This window comes from Arachis stenosperma, chromosome 7 (genome assembly GCF_014773155.1).
Source record: "Arachis stenosperma cultivar V10309 chromosome 7, arast.V10309.gnm1.PFL2, whole genome shotgun sequence".
NCBI classification, from domain to species: Eukaryota; Viridiplantae; Streptophyta; class Magnoliopsida; order Fabales; family Fabaceae; genus Arachis; species Arachis stenosperma.
The window spans coordinates 10,345,653-10,366,578 of record NC_080383.1 but is presented as its reverse complement, the minus strand read 5'-3'; the positions used below and the strand labels follow the sequence as shown (position 1 = coordinate 10,366,578).

Here is a 20,926-nt window from a genome sequence, read left to right as displayed (position 1 = left end):
TTAACTATATATACAAAAAGTATTTACGATTATCTTATATATATAAAAAAATTAATCACGAATTAACTATTCCTATATAACATATAATAAAATATAAAATATATATTTGAGTTATATGAAAAGTACATATAATTCTTAATACTTAATCAAAAGAAAAGATGAATTTTTTGGTGCATTTGTTGTATAGTAACTCCGTTTGCATTGCATCTAATACTATTTAGATGTGGAAATAAGAAACGAAGAGATCTAACATGGATGATTTACCCCTCATAGTGACTTTGCAGAATAACATTTTGGAAGAGCATGATAATATATTTTTCTAATGATTATGGTTTTAGGCTTTCTCAATTATCTTATCTTATACACAATTACTATATTTGTATAAAAGTCTGGAATTTATTAATAAAAATACTAATTATCTATTAAAATTAACTATTAAAATTAATTACTGAATATTTATAATATATACAAATAATTTTATTTATTTTTAATATATATTTTATTGTATACATTTAACGGTTAATTTATTTTATATGAAAAAAATATTGATATTTTTGTTAAAAATATGAGTATTTAGTGTAATTACAGATGAATGAATTTTTTAGATAAAAAATCAACACGTAAGAAACGTATTGAACACGTGACAATATTTTAATCAATACGCTAAAGACGTATTAAACACGTAATAATATCTTAACCAATACGTAAAAAACGTGTTATATATTAAATAATTTTTGTAATATTATAATATATTTTAAATATTAATATTCAATTAAAATACTATTTTTTTATATTAAAAATAATTTCTGACATTTAACAAGATTTATTTGTAAAGCATAGTAAAAATTGAAATCGAAATGCAAAGAATCTGCATGGGGACACTGTCAGCTTAACTTTAGGTGGAAGGCTTCCAAAAGTTAGAGATATTTATTTATAGTTTAATCACCGACAAAGGTGAGAGTAAAAAAGAATGAGACAAGAAATGACGTGTAACATAGTGTGCATTATGGATGATGGAGCGAAGATAAGCGCGCATGGTTTGGCAGACCACAACGGTTACCAAAAGGGCCCATAGTGTGTGAGTCCAAAAACAGTGGCTGCCTCATTAGTCGTTACTTTCTCCAATCCCAATATCTTTTCCCCTTAGGCTACACGTAACCCTCAGTCATATCACACGCTCAATTATTCTGCTATTAAAGTTACGCTTAAATATCCAGCTTGACGATTGAATGGTCAATTTATTTGTTTGTTTAAATAAATGTTAAAAATTTAAATTTTGTTTTATATATATAATAATGGATGAATAAAAGTATATTTTAAATTATTTTTTAAATTTAGAAAAAATATATTAATATATGTCTCAAAAATTTATTTTTATTTAAATTTTAATTGTATATTAAATTAGTGAAATATATCATTTTTTGATATAAATATTAACTTTTAATTTTTATAATTAAAAATTATAATTTACTCAATTGCTACTTTTATCTTCCCTCATTCACCCATGATCCAACACGCCTTTTATTTTTATTCAGTAGCAGAAAAGTTGATCTCACTGCAAAGACGGTTCTTGTGGAGTAAGGAGGATGGGAAGTTAGGGATGCCACTAGTGAGATGGGAGATAGTGATGGCTCCTAGAAAGGCGGGTGGGTTAGGAGTGGGAGATGCAGTGGTTAGGAATACAGCCCTTTTATTCAAGTGGTGGTGGAGGTTTTCGAAAGAGGATTGCCCCTTATGGAAGAGAGTAGTTTACTCTTGTAACAGCATGAATCCCTCTGTAATGCTGTGTGGTCAGCCTATTCCTTCAAGAGGGGGCTCTTGGAGAGATATCTATCAGCTCCAGATCAGGGAGCTACATATCAGAGAAAAGATGATCAGAGGATTATCTATGGATGTAGGAAATGGCAGAACAATCAAGTTCTGGGAGGATATCTGGTTGCCTGGTGGAAGGTTGAAAGAGATGTTCCCAAGACTTTTCTCGGTCTCAAACCTCACAGGATCTGTTATAGGAGAGTGCGGGTTTTGGGATGGGTTAGAATGGATCTGGAGTTTCCAGTGGAGGAGAGAATTATTTCAGTGGGAGCTGGATCTTTTACACCAACTCCATGAGGTCTTGCAGTCAGTTAGAATAACAACTGAGAGGGAGGACAGGGTGGTTTGGAAATATGATAAAACTGGTATTTTTACTACTAATTCCTTTGTGCAGGTAATGCAGGAAGCAGCACTCCCGGAGGAAATTACGAGCTATAGCTTCACTAGCGCTCTTTGGAGGGGTTTTGCTCCGCCAAGGGTTGAGTTATTTTCATGGTTTGTTTTGGTTGAAAGGGTGAATACTAAGGAGAGGCTATGCAAATTAGGAGTCATTGACCAGCATGATAATATGTGTGTTTTATGTTGTAAGTCTGTTGAATCTGCTTGTCATCTATTTATTGGTTGTGAGATCACTTGGCAGGTGTGGTGTGCATGGCTATTCGCTCTTGGAAGGATATGGGCTATGCCGGGTACAATAAAGCTACATTTTGAGAGCTGGTCGAATGCTTCACAAAGAAAGAATGAGCGGAGGCGGTGGTTGATTGGGTTTTTCGCTGTTATCTGGGCAATTTGGATAGAAAGGAATGGTAGAGTCTTCAATAATAAAGGCTCAGGGGTGATGGAAATAATAAACAGATCCTTTATGCTCTCCGACGAGTGGCTTGGTGGTGAACCTCCTGGTTGTTGATGGCAATGCCAAAGATGACTAGGGGTACTTTACTGTTTGTGTTGACTCATGGAGGTCTGTACGTTTAGTAGCCTGGTACTTATGTTCTGATGCTCCACCTTGTTGTGTTGAGCACTATTTATTTCAAAAAAAAAAAAAATTGATTGAAACTTGAAAGGGTAAATTGGTAAAACAATTTTTCATTTTTGTAAGGGATAATACATGTCACGTGCCTAATGTCACGTGACCCATATCCCTTTTGGACCATTTAGTCCCTATATATAGCATCCCCTTAAGTCTTTGTGGATAAGCATCAAAGAACAAAGATCAGAGCTTTCATCCTTATCCTCTTCACTCAACAATGGAAGTGATGTCTGCTTCAAGATCCTCTTCTTCCACTTTGAATCCCAACGCTCCCATGTTCGTTCCTCTTGCTTACCGTACGGTCGAGGATTTCTCTGACCAATGGTGGGAACTTGTTCATTCTTCACCCTGGTTCCGCGACTATTGGCTCCGTGAGCGCTTTCAGGATCCTCAGAACGAAGCTTTCGACTTTGATTTTGATGAAGATGCTATCTTTCGTGAGCTTCATCAACTTGTTGACAGTAAGCTATTATTTCATTATCTTCTCGTTACTGTTTTCTTAGATCTCGAGTTCTAGCATGTAAATGTAAATTTTTCATGTGTATCTCTGTGTGAACAAGTGAATCTTGTGATATAATGTAATTGGGGTGTGAAAAGATTTAATTTTTATGGGGGAAATGTTATGGGGGTGATTAATTTTGTTGTATAAAGCAAAGGGTTTAGGTTACTTTCTTTGTTGATGCAATTGATTTGATTGATGCAGCGCAAGAAGGAGTTGAAGAAGGAAGAGAAGGGAAAGAGTTGGTGAAATTGGGATCACTGAAATGGCAGAAAGATGCAAAATTTGTTGAAGTTCCAAGGTATGCAGAGAAGGCACCCAAGATTGTGAAGAACAATAGGGTGAGTCCAAGGGCAATTCACCAACCTAGGTAGAGAGATAAGAGTATAAGACTTAAGAGGGAGAGTGTTTCACTCGGTTTGTAATCTACTACCATCTTTGTACATATATAAGAGTAGGGTTGTAGATGATGATGATGATGATGATGATGTTGTGGCTTCTAGAGCCTTTGTGTTAAGATTTCCCCATTTCCTAGGTTTGTTTTTTATTTATCATTTCTGAACATGCTGTTGTTCTTGGCCTTTTTTTCATGTAAAGAAAAAGAAAAAAGGAAAAAGTAATAATAACTGAATTTGACATCTAGTCATATTCCTCTTTGTTCTCTCAGAACAACTCATCTTTCAAAATTGTCTCTAAATACTAAAAGCCTTAAACAGTTCATAAGGATACAAAAGAAGCTGCAATTGTGAAGCAATAACTGGTTTTGACAAAGAGATAACAAACTAGCAAAATAAGATGGCAATAAACTAGCAAAATAAGATGGCAATGGAACTTAATTGCCTCTAAAATCTAAAATCAATAATAGTTATTAGAAAGTAGGCAAGTAATTCGTTCATTTTAGTACTGAATTTGTTACTTGAATTAGTACTGAATTTGTTACTTGAATTGCTTCTATTCTAATAATTATGCAGAATCTGGTATATTCAGAAGTTAATTTGTGTAGGTAAATGAGAGAACTGCTAACTGACTCAAGGCCTGAGGATTCTACACTCTTTACAATAATTATTACTTGAACCTAATGCTGGCTGCTGGCTAATTTTTTTTTTTTTTTTATAAAAGTAAAAGTGGTGATATATTTTAATATTGTAATTTTTTATGTTTTTCAACAGGTTAATACGGTGGAAAGTACACAAATTCTTAGATTTGATTTCTGTATTTAAAATTTTTTAATTTTTTTAACATAAATTGGACCGTCTGATTTGTGTATCTCTCAGAAATCAGATGGATCGTTTAATTTTTGTGGTCCATCCGATTTCTGTACCTTTATAAATTAGACGGTTCGATTTGTGTACCTTTGAAAAATGGACAGTTCGATTTCTGTATTTCTAATAAATCGAATGGTTCGATTTCTGTTTCTCTAGTTAAACGATTCCACATTTAAATATAATACCCTAACAATTCACATTTTAAAAAAACACTATTACTATTCTAATATTAAAAATAAAATGTTCCCTAATGCAACCCAAAATATCAAAGTCGTTTTCAATGTCAATTGTGGGTAACAATTGTGGTGAAACAGGTCACTCCATCTGTCACGATGAGCTGAAAAAATTTGACTTTTATTCATAAAAGTCTCATTCAGTCTGACGTGTAATAAAGTGCCTTTGGCACTCTCCTAATTATTAATTTTAAGCCGTGCAAATATAATTATCTTGCGTATTTATCACTATGTTGCCGCTCGCAAGAATAATGATGGCAAGTAGAGCTGAAATTGAGTAAAGCTAACTCATGAGCCAATTCGAGTTCATTTCGTTAATAGTTTGACAAGTTAAGTTCGTGAGTTGGTGAGTCAAATTTGAGTCTGAAATTGAGCTTATAATTTAAATAAGTCGAACTTAAACTTGGATAAGCTCAACTCATTAACTCGTGAGTTGACTCGATTATATATATATATATATATATATATATATATATATATATATATTAATACACATATTCTATATGCATTTAATCTATATTTTTAATATTATATATATATGAAATAGTAATATATAATTATATATATTAAGGATCTTAATTATTTAAAATTTTATATTTATTTATTACATATAAATAGGATATAAATAAAAAATTTATATTTATAGATAGATAAACAATATATAAAATTATAGATTTTGTATTTATGTTTCTATTATTTGAGTCAACTCGTGAGCTTGAGGCAGCTCGTGAACTTTCGGTGAGCCGAGTTTGAGCTTAAGAAATAGGCTCGATTGTTAATGAGGCAAGCCGTGAGCCAAGCTCAATTTTGGTGAGCTGAGCTTGAGCTTGGTCTAGCTCGACTCAGTTCGGCTCCCTTCCAGCCCTAATGCCAAATTAAGAAAAACTTTATCCTGTATCAAACAAAAGTTTGGACCAATTATACACTTATTTTTTATTTATATCAATTTATATATATATATATATATATATATATATATATATATAATTATATTTTATACTAATAATTTATTTTAATAATTAATTATAGTGTACACGTAATATAATTTATTTATAATAGATAAATATTTCCATGATGAAAATAAGTATTAAAAAGTGGAGATGTTTAATTTAGAAATAAGTTGGTGAAGGATATCAAATCCCATAAAAACTGTTTCCTTCTATACAAATTTAGTTATGCCATTAGGGGTGTGCATGGATTGGGTAAAATTGGATTTGATGTGATTCAAATCTGACCTGAAATATATAAGGACCTATTTATTATACCTGAACCCAATTCTAGACTCGATGAAATCTATATACTTTCTGGCCACGATTATACCGGTAAAAATCGGGTGAAAATCGAGCCGTTAACATTATATTACCTTGATACCTTCTTATAAACTAGCATGTGAAAATATCCAAATTTCCAATACTCTAACAATTATTTGACATGGTAAAATTCACTTAGAAAAATATAACAAGAACCAACTCTTTTCTAAAATTAAAGCATAACTATAATCAATACTAATATTGTCTAATAACACCAAATATTTAAATCAATACAAATAACACAATATTATGTATTAATTAGTCTAAAATCTTATACATTTTAAACATAAAACATTAACTTATAGTCTTATAATAACTAATAACACAAAATATTAAAGTTTACAATACTTAAATTCTACATAAGAATAGCCATCATCTATCACTAATAACACAAAATATTAATTGTATATAATGACCGGGTCGCCGGGCTGATTTCGGGTGACCCGAGCCATGGCCCGGACCCGACTCAAAATAATGACCGGGTCTATTTTTGAGATCCTTACCCGACCCAAATTCAATAAAATCACACCAAATTAGCCTCTAAAATGTTCGGAACCGGACTGGGTTTTCGGACCGGATCGAGCCAGGCACACCCCTAGTTAAAATAGAGAGTAAATGTAAAAATAAAATAAAATAATCCTTTTGACCTAAGTATAGATTTTGACAAAAAGTATCTTTTTAAATATGGTAATGAGAAAAACTTCTAAAAAAATATTTTATTTAACAAAACTAACAGATATACTTGGTCAAATCTTAAATTTATTTAGCCAGCGATTAATATTTTATGAAGTTATAATTTAATTCGATTACAATTTCTGCTATATTCATCTTCATATTCATCTAGTTAAGAGTTAAATTAATAATTTTTTAAAAAGTTAATGGTTGATTGAATAAGTTAAGGATTAATTATATGGCAGATATATTTTATCAAAAAGACTATATTCTTTTAGGATCATTTATTGTTTTAATTTTTTAATGAAAATTTTGTCAAAATATATATTTTTAGAGATTAAAATAATTATTTATTAAAAAAATTATTTTTTCTAATAATTTTTTGCTTGAAATTTTTACCGTAATGGTTAGTTATAGAATTATTTTTATAAGTTATTTAATAAAAACTCTTAACACATAAATACTCTCTAAAGCTAAACTAAAAATCACACAAATAATCTTTAAAAAAAATCCTTTCTAAGAGACCTTTATTTATTCAGAAGACTAATGGTACTCTACTTTGGTCAGGATAGAAAAATATACGTGTATACTAGGGGTAGAGGTGTATATGGCCTGGTTAGGTTTGAATCTGAATACTTTTAGTACTATTTTAGTGTGATTTTATTAGATAAGGGTCTTAAAAATAAAATTGGTCGTGAATTACCTGAAAAGAGAACTCCATTGCTTCCCAAACCTCAACCTCTTTTCAAAGTCGATCTTCTATGCATAGCAGAATGCTACTTTGCTCTCATGGTGAGAGACCAATTTTGCAAACTTCAGGAATAAAGGAGAATTCTGGTTGTAGATTCTGGGGTTGCGTCTATTTTAAAGTATGCTATTTTTTTCAATTGAACTGCTTGTGTGGTGGATTGAAGGGTGATAATGATGGATTTGTGTGGGTTCAACAAGGGTGCAATTTCTTTCATTGGGTAGACCCAAAGGCAGAAGTAGAATATTTAGAAATTGCAAGAATGAGGAAAAAAATTTTGCCTTTAAAATCAAGAACGAAAGTTGCAGAGTGAAAGTTGAAGGTCGTTACTGTCTTGGAGTTTATTGGGTGGGTTGGCTTTGTTTATTTGCTGTTATAGAAAATTTTGAAAATAAGGCTACCATGTGTAATTCCATTGAATCTTGGCTGAACAGTGTGTTAGAGTTTGGATGGAGTATGCTGTTTTGGTTTAGAATTTATTGTGAGTTTTGTTATTTTAAGTGTGTGCTTAGAATTAGATGGGTAAATTGGGTTAGAATTTATTATTTAGATTGGTCTCCTATTTCAGTTAAGCTAAATTCTATTTCAAGTATATATAAATGACAATTATGTAATAATGGTTGATTTTTGAAATAAGATCAGAATTTCAATTTGGCAATTAGATGGGTTTCGTTATTTTGTTTTGCATAATTTTCCTGTTATAAGTCTGCTGATAAATGAACAATTCCATAACAAAATCATAAACAACAAACTAAATAACATTAATATAGTAAATATCAAAATAATATGCCAAATCAACATAATTTTTCACAAAAAACTAAATTCCAATAGGACAAATAGTCCAAGCTAATAATGCAGAACAACATTGAATAACCCATAACCAAAATATCACCAGCATGCAAATAGTTCAGAATAAAATAGAACTAACAGCACCTGCTTGACATTACTAAATTAAATACTAACTTAATCCAAAATAAGACCATATACATTTTATCTAAATATCAAAATATTTTCTAATCGTCTAAATTTCTTAAAGTTGGTCCTATTTTTTTGGAGGCAACTTTGCCATCGACCTCAATTTCTATGAAGAAACATGAGGTGCTCTAAAATTTTTCATAGAGAATTATGCATGTTTTCCAATTGGTTGGCTTGAAGTCTGTCTCATTGCATGTTTATGTTGGTGTGGTAGTTGTGTTGAGGGTGTGATAGGGGTTGTTGAGATGCTAGAAGGGATGTGGTGTTTAATTGTGATTATGAAGGCGCTGACTTTTTAAACTGTAAGGATTCTTTGTGCTGACTTCTTGGGCTGTGAAGATGAAAAAGGTGTTATCTTCTTGGGTTATGGTGTTGCTTAGGCTGAAGAGTTGGGCTTAGTTGTTCTTTTAGGCTTATCTTTAGGCCTTTTGAACTGTGATGCAGAGTTGGATTGGGGGTGAAGAGTTAGGCTGTGTTGCTGAAGAAGTTTTTTTCTTTACACCTATCTTAGTAGTAGGTTGTAAAGATGCAGTCTTCCTTCCTCCCTTGGTAGCTTGAGGATATGAGTTGGTGTTTGTTGTCTTCTTCTTTTTTTTGTTTAAGCTTCTTTGATGGTTGGGCCTAATAGACATATGCAAATTAAGTTTATAGCAAATATAAGACAAGTTGTGAAAAATTAAAAAACAGCGTAAAGACAAGTTGTGAAAAATTAAAAAATCAGCATACCTCTTCAATAGGTTTAGGGCATCTCCCCTTCTTGTGTCCAGCTGCACCACATCTTGAGTATCTTTGGATCTGTCCCCTCATTGACAAGTGAGTATGACTGCTCTGTTCTTCTTTTTCAATAGATGTTCTTCTCTTTTTCACCGATTGGTGACTAGGTCTTCTATAAGCTGGTGGCATAACATTATCATATTCTGTCATCTTCCAAAGATCAGGTCCATTCAATTGGTGTAAACTGACTCGTAGTACTTTAAGTATGCTTCTTTCTTATAACAATCGGCCACAAATGCTTTCATGTCAAGTCCCTTGAAGTTGATGCAACTAACAACATGTGCACAAAGTATGCTACTCATCTGTCACCTTCTACATGAATACTCATGAGTAGTTATGTCCATAACAAACTTTTCAATACCATTAACTACCTCATATTTTTTAGTTGTAGACCAACATGGCCACCACTACCCAGCTGACCTAGACCTTATCTCTAATCTCTGTCTAATTCTAGGTAAGATAGTCCCTAAATAGTTCTGAACCACATCTCTGTTTTGTGCCCATCTAGTCATTAACTTAACCTTAATCTCTTTTAACATTATAATTATAGGCTTCTCTCTAGCATCTACTATAGCATAATTAAAACTCTTAGACATGTTGTTAAGTAGTGTATCTACTTTAGAATGAACAATGAACCTAGATCTAGACCAATATCTAGATGCAATAGCAATTAAGTGGTGAAAAGCTTCTTAATTTACAGATTTGAGTTCTGCCATGTACTTCTCCTATTCTTTTTAGTAAATCACCTTAGTACACTTCTATATCATTTACTTCAAACCCAATCCTAGAAATTTTTTTCTGAAGTTGCTATATAAATGTCTCACATACAATAGGTTGTCTACACCTGGTATCACATCATGGGATGCAGGCAACAAACCCTATTCAAAGGTGATATTTTACAGGATATAGTTAATCATAAATTACAAATTAAATCATAATGTATTGTACTTTACAATTTAAATGTACAGATGCTATTAGTGAACTGGACTTACTTTCTGTTGGTCGGACATGAATGTTGATCTTCGTATCTTCTCAATCTCGATGTCAGATGTAAGATGATTCATGAGCCAAGTCTATGAATCCTTGGTCTCGACCTCTACAACCGCATATGCAATCGGTAGCATTTGGTCATTAGGGTTTCACCCTATTGCAATAAGCAATTATCGACCCTGAAGTGTCTTAAAAACAAGTATTCATCCAGATTAATGAATAGCCTGCAATGCTGAAAGCTCTACTTGCATGCTTTCAAGCATACATATATCCTTTGAAAGATACAATAATAGGTTATGGATGAGGTTTGCACTTCATTAGCAAAATTAGGGAACCTTTACACTTGTATATCGACAGAGGAGCCTGAATTTTTCTCCAATAGCTCATGACCATAGTCATATATTCTCTTATATTGTTCTCTAAATGTTCCCTAAATTTCATCCAATGTAATCTGCTTTGTCCTAGAAGTCATTGATTTAGTCACAGTTAAATTCTAATTTTTCAGAGGTTTGAAAACTAACTCATTTATCTTCAGTTTAGGATTTGATTCAACTTTCTTTTTAAATGTCTTGCCAAGTCATTTGGAGTGTAAAATTCTCACTCTATGTGCCTGTGTACATGTGCGCTTCAAATTCATACTTCTAAGTTGCCAAGTATCCTTTTTTCTCATTTTGGCAACATATAGCCAAAAAGGATAGTCATTAAAACAAACTGCCCCCACCCTCTTAAAATCATACTTTCTAAATGTAATGGCTCTAGCAGTCTGCACAGCATATACAGTGACAGTGTCCTTAAATTTCTCTGAAGATGCATACAATGTCCCAACTTTTTACTTGTATTGCTTTATATCTTTTTGTGCCTTGTGAACTGGATATCTCACTCCCTTATGGTCTGACTCTGACCTCTCATTTTCACCATCCTCATCAGCCTAGCTCCAACCTCGTGGTCCAACTCTAATTCATCATTATCTGCTCCTTCATCATCTTCAAAATTTTCATTTGCCACACCTTTCTTCTTTGTTGCCCTACATTTATCAACCATGACATTCACATTCTTGAACCCACTAATATCAGGATCAAGTTCATCTTCACTATCGGTGAAGTACAAATCATCTGTATTGTCATCTTCCTCTTCAGATGGTTGATACTCTAAATTGAGACTATCACTATCACATCCACCAACATTAGCAAACTCAGGTTCGTGATGCTCGTCCTCATCACTATCATTGGACTCTGCCCCAGTATCATCAGCACCTAGTTCAGTTTGCTTTTTTCCTGCCTCATTAGACCTATCGACTATATCAATCACATTGTCACTTTCTTGATGTAGCTGCTAACCATCCTCTGCATGTTCTCCAGCATACACTACCACCTCATATTCCTCACCTTTATTACCAACCCCTTGATTTCCCCATTCAAGGAACACATCCTCCTCCTTAACCTTGTGCACAACATACAATTCTATATGTTTTCTTAATTAAGATATTTTACACATGACAATCAAATTTGTATCATCTTGAAACAACTTTAGATTATCCTCCACGTCTTCATTTATAAGATCCTTGAATCACAATGCTGAGATATTCTCCTTAAAGTAATCAAACTGCTTTAACTCTGCATAAGCTTCAAACAAGGACCACCGATCATAATCAATATCTTCTATAACGATTATTTCTCCTCCCATATACTATAATGGCCCTTTATTATAACTAAACCAACCTTTATGATAGAACTTCAATTTAAAATATTCCATCTTCTTCTCCAACACCTTATTAGTAAACAACTATCAGAACACATTACTAAATTAGAAGAGAAAAAAAATATACACAGATATCCCTAGTTCATAGAGATATTAATCCCTAGTGCACTACAAATACATTTGGTCTCTATTCAATCATCAACAAAAAATGCAACCTAAACCCTCAAATCCGAAACTAACTACTAAAAGAAGAGATACCATAGTCAATGAAAATACAGAAATCATATCTACGCCAACTTTGCGATTACTAGTAAACTAACTGTTCAAAACCCTTCCTTCGAACAAATTGTGCTCGCTTGCTCTCTTTTCTCCAAGAACAGTTTTTGTCGTTTTCGATTCTGAGTTAGGGCATGAAGCATTCACATTGATTTCTGAAACATTATAGTTAATGTTTTGAGGATTTAGAGACAAATAAACATATATAAAGTATTTTGTGTGAAATCGTAAAAAACAAAATGGGTATGTTTGTTATTTTAAAAAATATTTTATTTAAAAAAACGATTTTAATACTAAATGAAATGCTGAAGATAATTTTAAATAATAAATAAGATTATAAACGATTTTTATTTTGATTATAAACTTTAAAACTAAAACAATATTTATCCTTAATAATGATTATCCAGTAAGAGAGTTGCACAATACACTTACAGGTAATGTGTGTAATTACTTGTCAATCTTATAGTTTATTTGGGCTTGTTGAACCGTATGTTTTGCTATTCTACTTTTATATATATATATATATATATATATATATATATATAGAATGATACAAAATTAAAAAAAAATAAAATATTATTTTAATTTTTAATATTTAAGGTGAATTTTATTTTGATCTATAATATTTTAATTGTTTTATTTTTATTTCAAAATATTTAAAATGATATCAATATTATTTCTAACAATTAATAAAATTAATGTATTATTAATAATGTTTTTATTAAAATTATATTTGTTCAAATTTCTTTTTTTATTTTCACCTTTTTATCAAGTTCAAATTTTATGGTTTTACTCTTTTTTTCTTCCTTCTCAAATTTTGGAAGAAGGATTTGAGGAGAAAGAAAAAAAAAAATAGAAAAATAAAATTTGTACTTATTGAAAAGGTGAAAATAAAAGAGGAGATTAAGCAAACATAATTTTAACAAAAGCAGTATTGTACATCAATTTTATTAAGTGTTAGTAAAAAATTTGATAATGGAATAATATTAATACTATTTTAAACGTTTTGGAATAAAATAAGACGATTAAAATATTAAAGACCAAAATAAAATTCACCTTAAACATTGAGACCAAAATAATACTTTATCTAAACTAAAAATATGCACAGTACACCTTATCTAATAGCAGACGTTCCTAATTAAATTAGTCTAAGTAAATAAATATATCATGGGGTTGACTTTTAAAAAATTGTTAATACTAATAATAATAATAAAACAAAACTGAAAAGAAAATGAACGGTGATCATGAGACATCATAGTATATTCCAGAAAAAATTAATATTTTATGTGAAAGATTAAAAAAAAAAAAAACAGGTGTCAGGTATCTAATGAAAGCTCAGTTGGGTGTTGATGACAAAACTCAGCAGGTTCATGGTGGTTGCCAACTTGCTGAATGAGTGGATTCCAATTACTCCCAAATCAATAACAACTAGGAATAAAGTTTTCATCAGCTTTTCAATTTGTTCACACAAAAGTAAAGGATGCCATAATCCAATTACAGAATCTAATTCCATCTTCACCTACATGCAATGTTCCTTATTTCTATATAAATCTTTTTGTTCAATCTCACAATCTGTTCAATACATTAAAAACAAACTTGCTCCTTTATTGAAGGCCTGTGCAGAAGAAAAGAAACATTTGTTATAATTTTCTCCTCAGAAGTCAGAATGACCAATGTAAGAGTCTAAGAACCAATGTCACATCAATAAGCAATTGGATCATATAGTTTAATTTTCAACAGAGGACTTGATCAGTATTACTTATTTTTCGTTCTTTCTTTTTTTCTTCTTTGGTTCAGTTGGTAGAAGTAAAGGTTGGTTTGCACTGTGATGAATGTATCAAGAAAATTCTCAAGGCCATCAAGAAGATTGAAGGTAATTTCATTAATCAATTCATTCCCCAAGCTTATAGAACTACATAGTATGACTTCATTATTTATCTATATATAGAATAATTATCATATAGATAAATAAACCTTGGTTCTGAATCTACCATTTTACTTTAATTTCTAGTTAGTTAAGTTTACAATTACACTTTGACAGCTTAATTTTGTTTCTTAAGTAATGTTGGAATCTTGGGTTTTGCAGATATTGAAACTTATAATGTGGACAAGCAGCTAAACAAGGTCATTGTTACCGGTAATGTGACCACAGAAGAAGTGATTAGAGTTCTTCAAAAGAATGGCAAGAATGCAACACCTTGGGAACAAGATCTTCAACCTCAACCCAATTGCTGAATTCACAATCAATTCTCTTACTATTATTATTATTATTACAAGTTTTCTTTCCCCATAGAAACATAATATATAAACTATTCATGATCATCTATCTATATGAATTTGTAAAACCTACCCAAGTTTTGTAATTCTTGTAACCTTTATTATATTGTCATATATTTTATTTTAGGGTAGAGTACTATTTTAGTCTTAAATGTTTAGGTTAATTTTTAATTTAGTTTTTAATATTTCAAAGGTTTTATTTTAATTTGAAAAAGTTTTAAATATATTCAATGTTGTCCCACCTTTAAATTTAATATGAATAATTAATGAAGTGACGTGAACATTAGCAATATTTTTAATCAAGTCATATTTTTTTATTTTCCTATGTTAGAAAAACATACATAACCAAAACTTTTTTTTTTTATTTTTCTTTTTGTATAAAATCTAAAACTCTAGCAATCAGTCGTCAAAATTCTAAAATTAAAAAAAAAATCATTTATATTGATAATTGTTGGAGAATCAATTTTATTTACATACTGAAGTCGAATGTTATTGTATTTTCAATATGTTAATATATATATGTTATTGTTCATATCAAATTTAATAGTAGAACAATATTAAACTCATTTAAAATTTTTTTATTAAGACTAAAATAAGACATTTAAAATATTAAAAATAAACTTCAAATTTAATTCAGATATTAAAAGCTGAAATAATACTTTACTCTCTATTTTAACTATGAAACATTGGTGGTGCTGGCATAACTAAATTTGTAAAAGGAAACAGTTTTTACGAGATTTGATATATCCTTCACCATTCACCAACTTATTTCTAAATTAAATATCATCTCCACTCTAATACTTATTAAGTAATTGGTAGGATACAGTTCGAAATAATTTATATTATTCAGGATATTTGAACACCAAAAGATTTTTTATGCATGTAAGATTGTACCTTGAAATGACCCTTTTTAAGTGCAGTCAATTTTATGTGAAATTAATAGTTAATAATTATTAAATAATTTAAATAATTTGACTAAATTTTTATTTAACGTTTTTCAGTTATCAATTTCACATAAAATTAACTGTACTTGAATTTTCACTTAATTTAAATAACTTATAAACTAATTCTATAACTAACAATAAAAACGTAAAAATTTCAAAAAAATGTTAAAAAAGTATTTTTTTAGTAATAACAATTTTAATATCTAAAAAGAGATATATATTTGACAAAATCTTCATTAAAAAATTAAAACAATAAAATGATCCTAAAAGAATATAGTCTATGTGACAAAATGTATCTACTATTTAATAAATCGTTAACTTATTTAATCAACCAGTAATTTTTTAAGAAATTATTAATTTAATTCTAACCAAATGAATATGGAGATGAAAATAGTAAAAAATGTAATAGAAATAAATTATAATTTCATAAAATATTAATCGTTGGCTAAACAAATTAAGATTTGATCAAATATATGTGTTATTTTTGTTAAATAAAACATTTTTTAGTTGTTGATCTCATTACCATATTTGAAAAGATATTTTTGTCAAAATCTATATCTAGGTCAAAGGGATTATTTTATTTTATTTTATTTTTTACATTTTTATTGCAGTTAATATAGGAGATATTTTTTGAAAATTCACACAAGCGTGCCCCCTAGGTTTTTACTTTCTGACGTCATAACGCAACATCTCACGCGCTTTCACGCTCCAAAACACAGCAAAAGTGTTGGGTGTTACCCAGAAATTTACGTTAAACCGTTGACATAGAAATCCCAACTCTCTAATATAGTTAGCATCAGCAAATCAAAACGCTCCACGTGTCATTCTATTACATTTTTATTATCTTTTCCAATTGGCATGTGTTTCCTCTCCCCTGATTCCAGTAACCAGATTCGCCGCAAACCCTCTTAGATTTTCTCCTCTTCTGATCCCTTTTCCTTCCCTCTCTGCATTTTCTGCATCTAAAGTTTCCAACTTTGATCAATTCCCATAATTGGGTTCATCAATTTTCATACTTTATTAAAAAACAAAGATTGGGTTGAGCTTCAAATTCAACCATGGGAAATGCATTGAGGTTCCTGTGTGGGAAGTGCTTCGAGCCCTCAGCAGCTGATTCTGGATCACTTGGGCCACACGGTGTCTCCTCCGCTACCGTCGGCGTTTCGGCACTTGCGCATGATCTCTTTCAATTTGACATCACCTCTCAGGTAAATAATGCCACCCTGTACAACACCCTAATTTGGAACTAGGTTCATGCTTGAATAAGCTTGTTTTATGTTTAGAGCTGGTTGGTTATAGTGAGAAAATAAGAAATATTTCTTGAGATAGTTAGTTGTTGAAGCCAGAGAAAGCATGTTAGGATTATATGCTTGTTTGGTTTTGATTATTTAGTTACTTCTGCTCAGAGTATCTCAGAAAGTCAAGTTCTTTCTCTATTGAGAAGAACATAAAAAGAAACAGGTCTTAAGTACTTACCAACAAGAAAATCAGAATTGGGAATTCATCTAAGCCCATGTGGAGCAATGAGCTAGCTTAGGTAAACTTGAACAGTAAAGCTTGTAACCGATTTGAGTTGACTCGAGTTTAATAATATGGTTACCACTTTCCAAATCTACAATGGCGCGGCGCACTCGAGGCCTAATTGTGTTATTTTCAGCTAATCTACGCCGGTTTTGTGAGATCTGTATTTTTTTTTATTTTCCTTTTGTGTTTGTTTAGGTCCCGGAAGGGCTGAGCAATCATGTTGTATCTTCTAAGAAGGCTCAGGCTAACTGGTATTAATCACATTCTTTACGCTGAGTTGATTACTGAATTGTTGACTTATTATTATGATTGTATATATATTAGTGCAGTTTCTGGTTTTTCTTCTTTTTTTTACAAATTTTTTGGACCTAAATTTGAAGGTATAGAAAGTTAGTAGATGCTTGGAGAGAATCAAAACCCCCTCCAAAGACACCTGAAGAAGCAGCTAGGCTTGTGATTCAGACCTTGAAGAGACACCAAAAAGCAGATGTTGAGGTTTGCATGTACTAATTACAAACTTATGTTAAAGCAATGAATGTGTCTTTTGACATACAAAAGCAAATCTTAGAAAAAAATTGGGAAAAACTTATCTTGGTTTGTTTATAGGGATTACTGGCTTTCTATGGTCTTCCACTACCTCATACCCTTGTTGAAGTAGCTGCTCAACCCCCTACATCCTTGCCAGATGGAGTGAAATTTGAATTTCACACCTTGCCAGTAAGAGCAGTGTTTATGTTTGAATCTAATTTGGGTACATTTTTAGTGTATTTTATGCAGATATCCAAATCTATAGTATTATCATAACATTTAGTGATATGTGCAATCAAGCTTAAAATTTGGTAGCTGACATAATTTAATATCTCAATGCGACTAGGTTGATGCAAAAGCAGTGGCAGATGGTGATACTGTAACAGTGTATGTTAGCACAACAGACCCCAGGGAATCAGCATATGTCCCCGGCAACGTGCACGCAGCAGCGGTGCAAAGATCAGCAGCGCGTGCTCGGAGGAACTATGAACAAGCGGATGCACTTCACCAACAGATTATCGACTCAGGATATCGGTTGGTTTTTAGGAGTTTTCCAGTTCTAAATATCAAATGCTCCAAAATCTACTTAGTTTTTGTTCAAATGGTTAGTAATTGTTGTCTTATTCAGGGTGATTGTTCATCAAAATGAGGAAGTCCTTGCTAAGAAGTACCGGATTCGACTAAGGTAATTAATGATCAAACTAACAAGAGAAGAGTTTTGTTTCAGATTAGTAAGAATTCATTGGACTTGAAAATTCGTACAGGGGAATTGATGCTCCTGAAAGTGCAATGCCATATGGAAAAGAAGCTAAAAATGAACTAACAAAGATTGTTCAAGGTAAGTCTTTGAGGGTCCTTGTATATGGAGAAGATCGCTATGGTCGTTGTGTCGGTGATCTCTACTGCAATGGCATTTTTGTACAGGTAATTCAGTTTGTACTTTCTCTCGATTTTTCGTTCATTTGTCACGGTCGCCTTTGGAACATTCTTGAATCAATGCAATTAAATAATAACGAAATACATGTTAGTTCAATTTAGCTCTATATAACATAGGATTGCTTTTGAGTTTCTCATTTTGCTTTTCTTTTATGATAAGGAAATGATGCTGAAGAAGGGTTTGGCATGGCACTACTCAGCCTATGACAAAAGACCAGAACTAGAAACAGTATGTGATATACTACTTTTTCTGGTTTCCTTCATTTCTTTGTCCCAAAGCTATATATCTAAACTTTATATTGCTCTTATTCTAGTGGGAAAAACAAGCAAGAGCAAAGCGAGTTGGATTATGGGCCTCAAAGAATCCAGAGAAGCCATGGGAATGGAGAAAGGACAAGAGAGAAGCTAGATAACATCATCAAAATGCCAAATGCAAAATAAAATTCTGCCTCTTCCATTCAATATAATGTATTGTTGTAACTTTTAACAAATTACATGTATATGCAGCAGCTATTAACTTAACTAGAACCATTCTTTTTTTTATTTTTATTGATGGCTTGGGTGATAAAGTTAACAAAAACATGAACATTGAACACAAATTTTACAGAAGAGGTTGAAACATATGGAAGATTCACATACCATCAGGTATGAAAAAAATGACATATTTGATGTTTAAGTTTCTCTAACTCCTTGAAAATGAGCAGTACATGTGCTTACTACATATAGACACAAGAGAGATAATTGAAGTAGAACCTTGTTATTTTGATGCTATAATAAATATGTATAAACTATCATATAGTACATGTTACATATTACAAAAATGAAATTACAAAATTGAAATTGAATCTGGTAATGGAGCATTAAAGTCTTATCATTACCCCTTACCCCTGTGGTAGTGAACTATGGAGATTACTTAGCATCGTTCTCCAGTCCATATGAATCTGAATCACTAGTTCTGTAACCTAAAATTCCATGAAGAAGAGGAAAATTACGACACAGAATGCTGCAATCTATTAACCCATAATAATCGAGTGTTACCTATATGCTTATCACATGCTTTCCAAACTGAATTCCGACTTCTAGCTGCTTTATCGATCCAAACATTTCCCTTTAAACCAAGTTCATCACAGTATATTAAGTAACCAGAAGTTCCAAAGCAGGGTAGTACAAAACAAATGGCACACAACAATCAAATCACCCATTGCTATGGATCTAGATTGCCAATTGAGCTAGACTCAGAAATCATATAATGTCAACACCAAATACCAATCACAAATGGTGACTCAGACCTTCTAATTCTGAACAATATGCATTAGTTTCATTTCCAATCCCACACACTAAAATGCTAACGTGCAAGGACATCATAAAAAAGATAAGTAATATATTAGTTTTTCTCTCTCCAACATTCACAAGCTAGGACTTTGTACTTCTGTCTATATCAAGTTATGTTTACATATCTGATGTAACAATAACATTTCTCACAAGGTGGAAACTCACAAGTTATGTTATGTGTATACCAGTGACTAAGACTAAATTGTTATATAACCATTTTCAATTATCAACTGCAAATGACTAAATTGCTATTTAACCATTTTTAACTATCCACAAAGATAGATGACAATTTAGTCAAATTAACTAACAATTCTCAGATATGAAAATTTACAAAGACAACTGCACCTAGTCTGATCCTTCACAACTATGCTAACATAAAACACAAAGAAATGAACAAAAAAATGTAACCTTTTGAGGATCCTTGGGGACCCCATATCCACTGAAATACATCTGAGCAACAAGGAGCTGCATAGAGGTGTCACCAGCCTTTGCCTCCTTAAGGGTATCATGGAACCACCGATTGGTACAATCTGCGACCACACGGGACAGTGGCATCCGACATTGTTCCTCCGATGTTCCCATCTTACCATGTTTTAGAGAAGGGACAGCAACCGTCTTTGTTTGCATCCTTTGTGGTTGTTGCTTCTGTGCTGTCGCCGTCCTCTTCGCATTCCCATTCGCAGATGATGAAACGATGCGACACAACTCGTGGAACCTAACCGCAGAGAGAATTGATTTTCCCATATATGAAATGGAAAAAAGTTTAGATTTTTGAGAAGCAGATGGTTGATAATGGATTGGATTTTTTTGGGTTTTGTTATTTTAATGTTAAAGTTTAGATCTTTGAGAAGTTAGCGATGGAAAATGTCGGGTTTTTTTTCCCTCTTTTATGGGTTTTGTTATTGGTGGTGGAATTATAAAGGTGTGAGATTTTAAGGAAATGATAATGGAATTGGAAGAATAAAAGAATGGATCATAGACTGAGACATGGGGTTCAAGTTCAATTGCCAATGATCCTTGAATCAAGGGTTAAGGGTGCGCTTGTATTAAAACATAAAAATATCTGTCTTTGTCTTTTTTTGTCATGAACAAATATCTAATTT

The 20,926-nt window shown here is 31.7% G+C and overlaps 5 protein-coding genes across 5 annotated transcripts; 4 read left to right on the top strand and 1 right to left on the bottom strand.

The window, feature by feature from the left end:
• The first annotated feature begins 1,627 nt into the window (after positions 1 to 1,627).
• LOC130939379 (uncharacterized) lies at positions 1,628 to 2,719 on the top strand. Its single transcript, XM_057867489.1, has one exon. The coding sequence runs from the start codon at positions 1,628 to 1,630 to the stop codon at positions 2,717 to 2,719; it is 1,092 nt and encodes a 363-aa protein (XP_057723472.1).
• A 288-nt stretch (positions 2,720 to 3,007) lies between these two features.
• LOC130940315 (protein EARLY RESPONSIVE TO DEHYDRATION 15-like) lies at positions 3,008 to 3,983 on the top strand. Its single transcript, XM_057868424.1, has 2 exons — positions 3,008 to 3,303; positions 3,546 to 3,983. Exons 1-2 carry the CDS (start codon positions 3,060 to 3,062, stop codon positions 3,713 to 3,715), a joined length of 414 nt encoding a protein of 137 aa, XP_057724407.1. The 5' UTR covers positions 3,008 to 3,059; the 3' UTR covers positions 3,716 to 3,983.
• A 9,721-nt stretch (positions 3,984 to 13,704) lies between these two features.
• On the top strand, positions 13,705 to 14,792 carry LOC130941019 (heavy metal-associated isoprenylated plant protein 33). The gene is made up of 3 exons (XM_057869363.1): positions 13,705 to 13,957; positions 14,080 to 14,155; positions 14,369 to 14,792. The coding sequence occupies exons 1-3, from the start codon at positions 13,949 to 13,951 to the stop codon at positions 14,515 to 14,517; spliced, it is 234 nt and encodes a 77-aa protein (XP_057725346.1). The 5' UTR covers positions 13,705 to 13,948; the 3' UTR covers positions 14,518 to 14,792.
• A 1,217-nt stretch (positions 14,793 to 16,009) lies between these two features.
• Positions 16,010 to 19,112, top strand: LOC130941017 (staphylococcal-like nuclease CAN2). The gene is made up of 9 exons (XM_057869360.1): positions 16,010 to 16,711; positions 17,223 to 17,278; positions 17,408 to 17,522; positions 17,634 to 17,744; positions 17,902 to 18,089; positions 18,184 to 18,240; positions 18,320 to 18,479; positions 18,652 to 18,720; positions 18,806 to 19,112. The coding sequence occupies exons 1-9, from the start codon at positions 16,562 to 16,564 to the stop codon at positions 18,902 to 18,904; spliced, it is 1,005 nt and encodes a 334-aa protein (XP_057725343.1). The 5' UTR covers positions 16,010 to 16,561; the 3' UTR covers positions 18,905 to 19,112.
• A 58-nt stretch (positions 19,113 to 19,170) lies between these two features.
• On the bottom strand, positions 19,171 to 20,851 carry LOC130941018 (uncharacterized). Its single transcript, XM_057869362.1, has 3 exons — positions 20,232 to 20,851; positions 19,530 to 19,599; positions 19,171 to 19,453 (listed from the first exon to the last, which is right to left on the bottom strand). The coding sequence occupies exons 1-3, from the start codon at positions 20,565 to 20,567 to the stop codon at positions 19,401 to 19,403; spliced, it is 459 nt and encodes a 152-aa protein (XP_057725345.1). The 5' UTR covers positions 20,568 to 20,851; the 3' UTR covers positions 19,171 to 19,400.
• Positions 20,852 to 20,926: the final 75 nt, after the last annotated feature.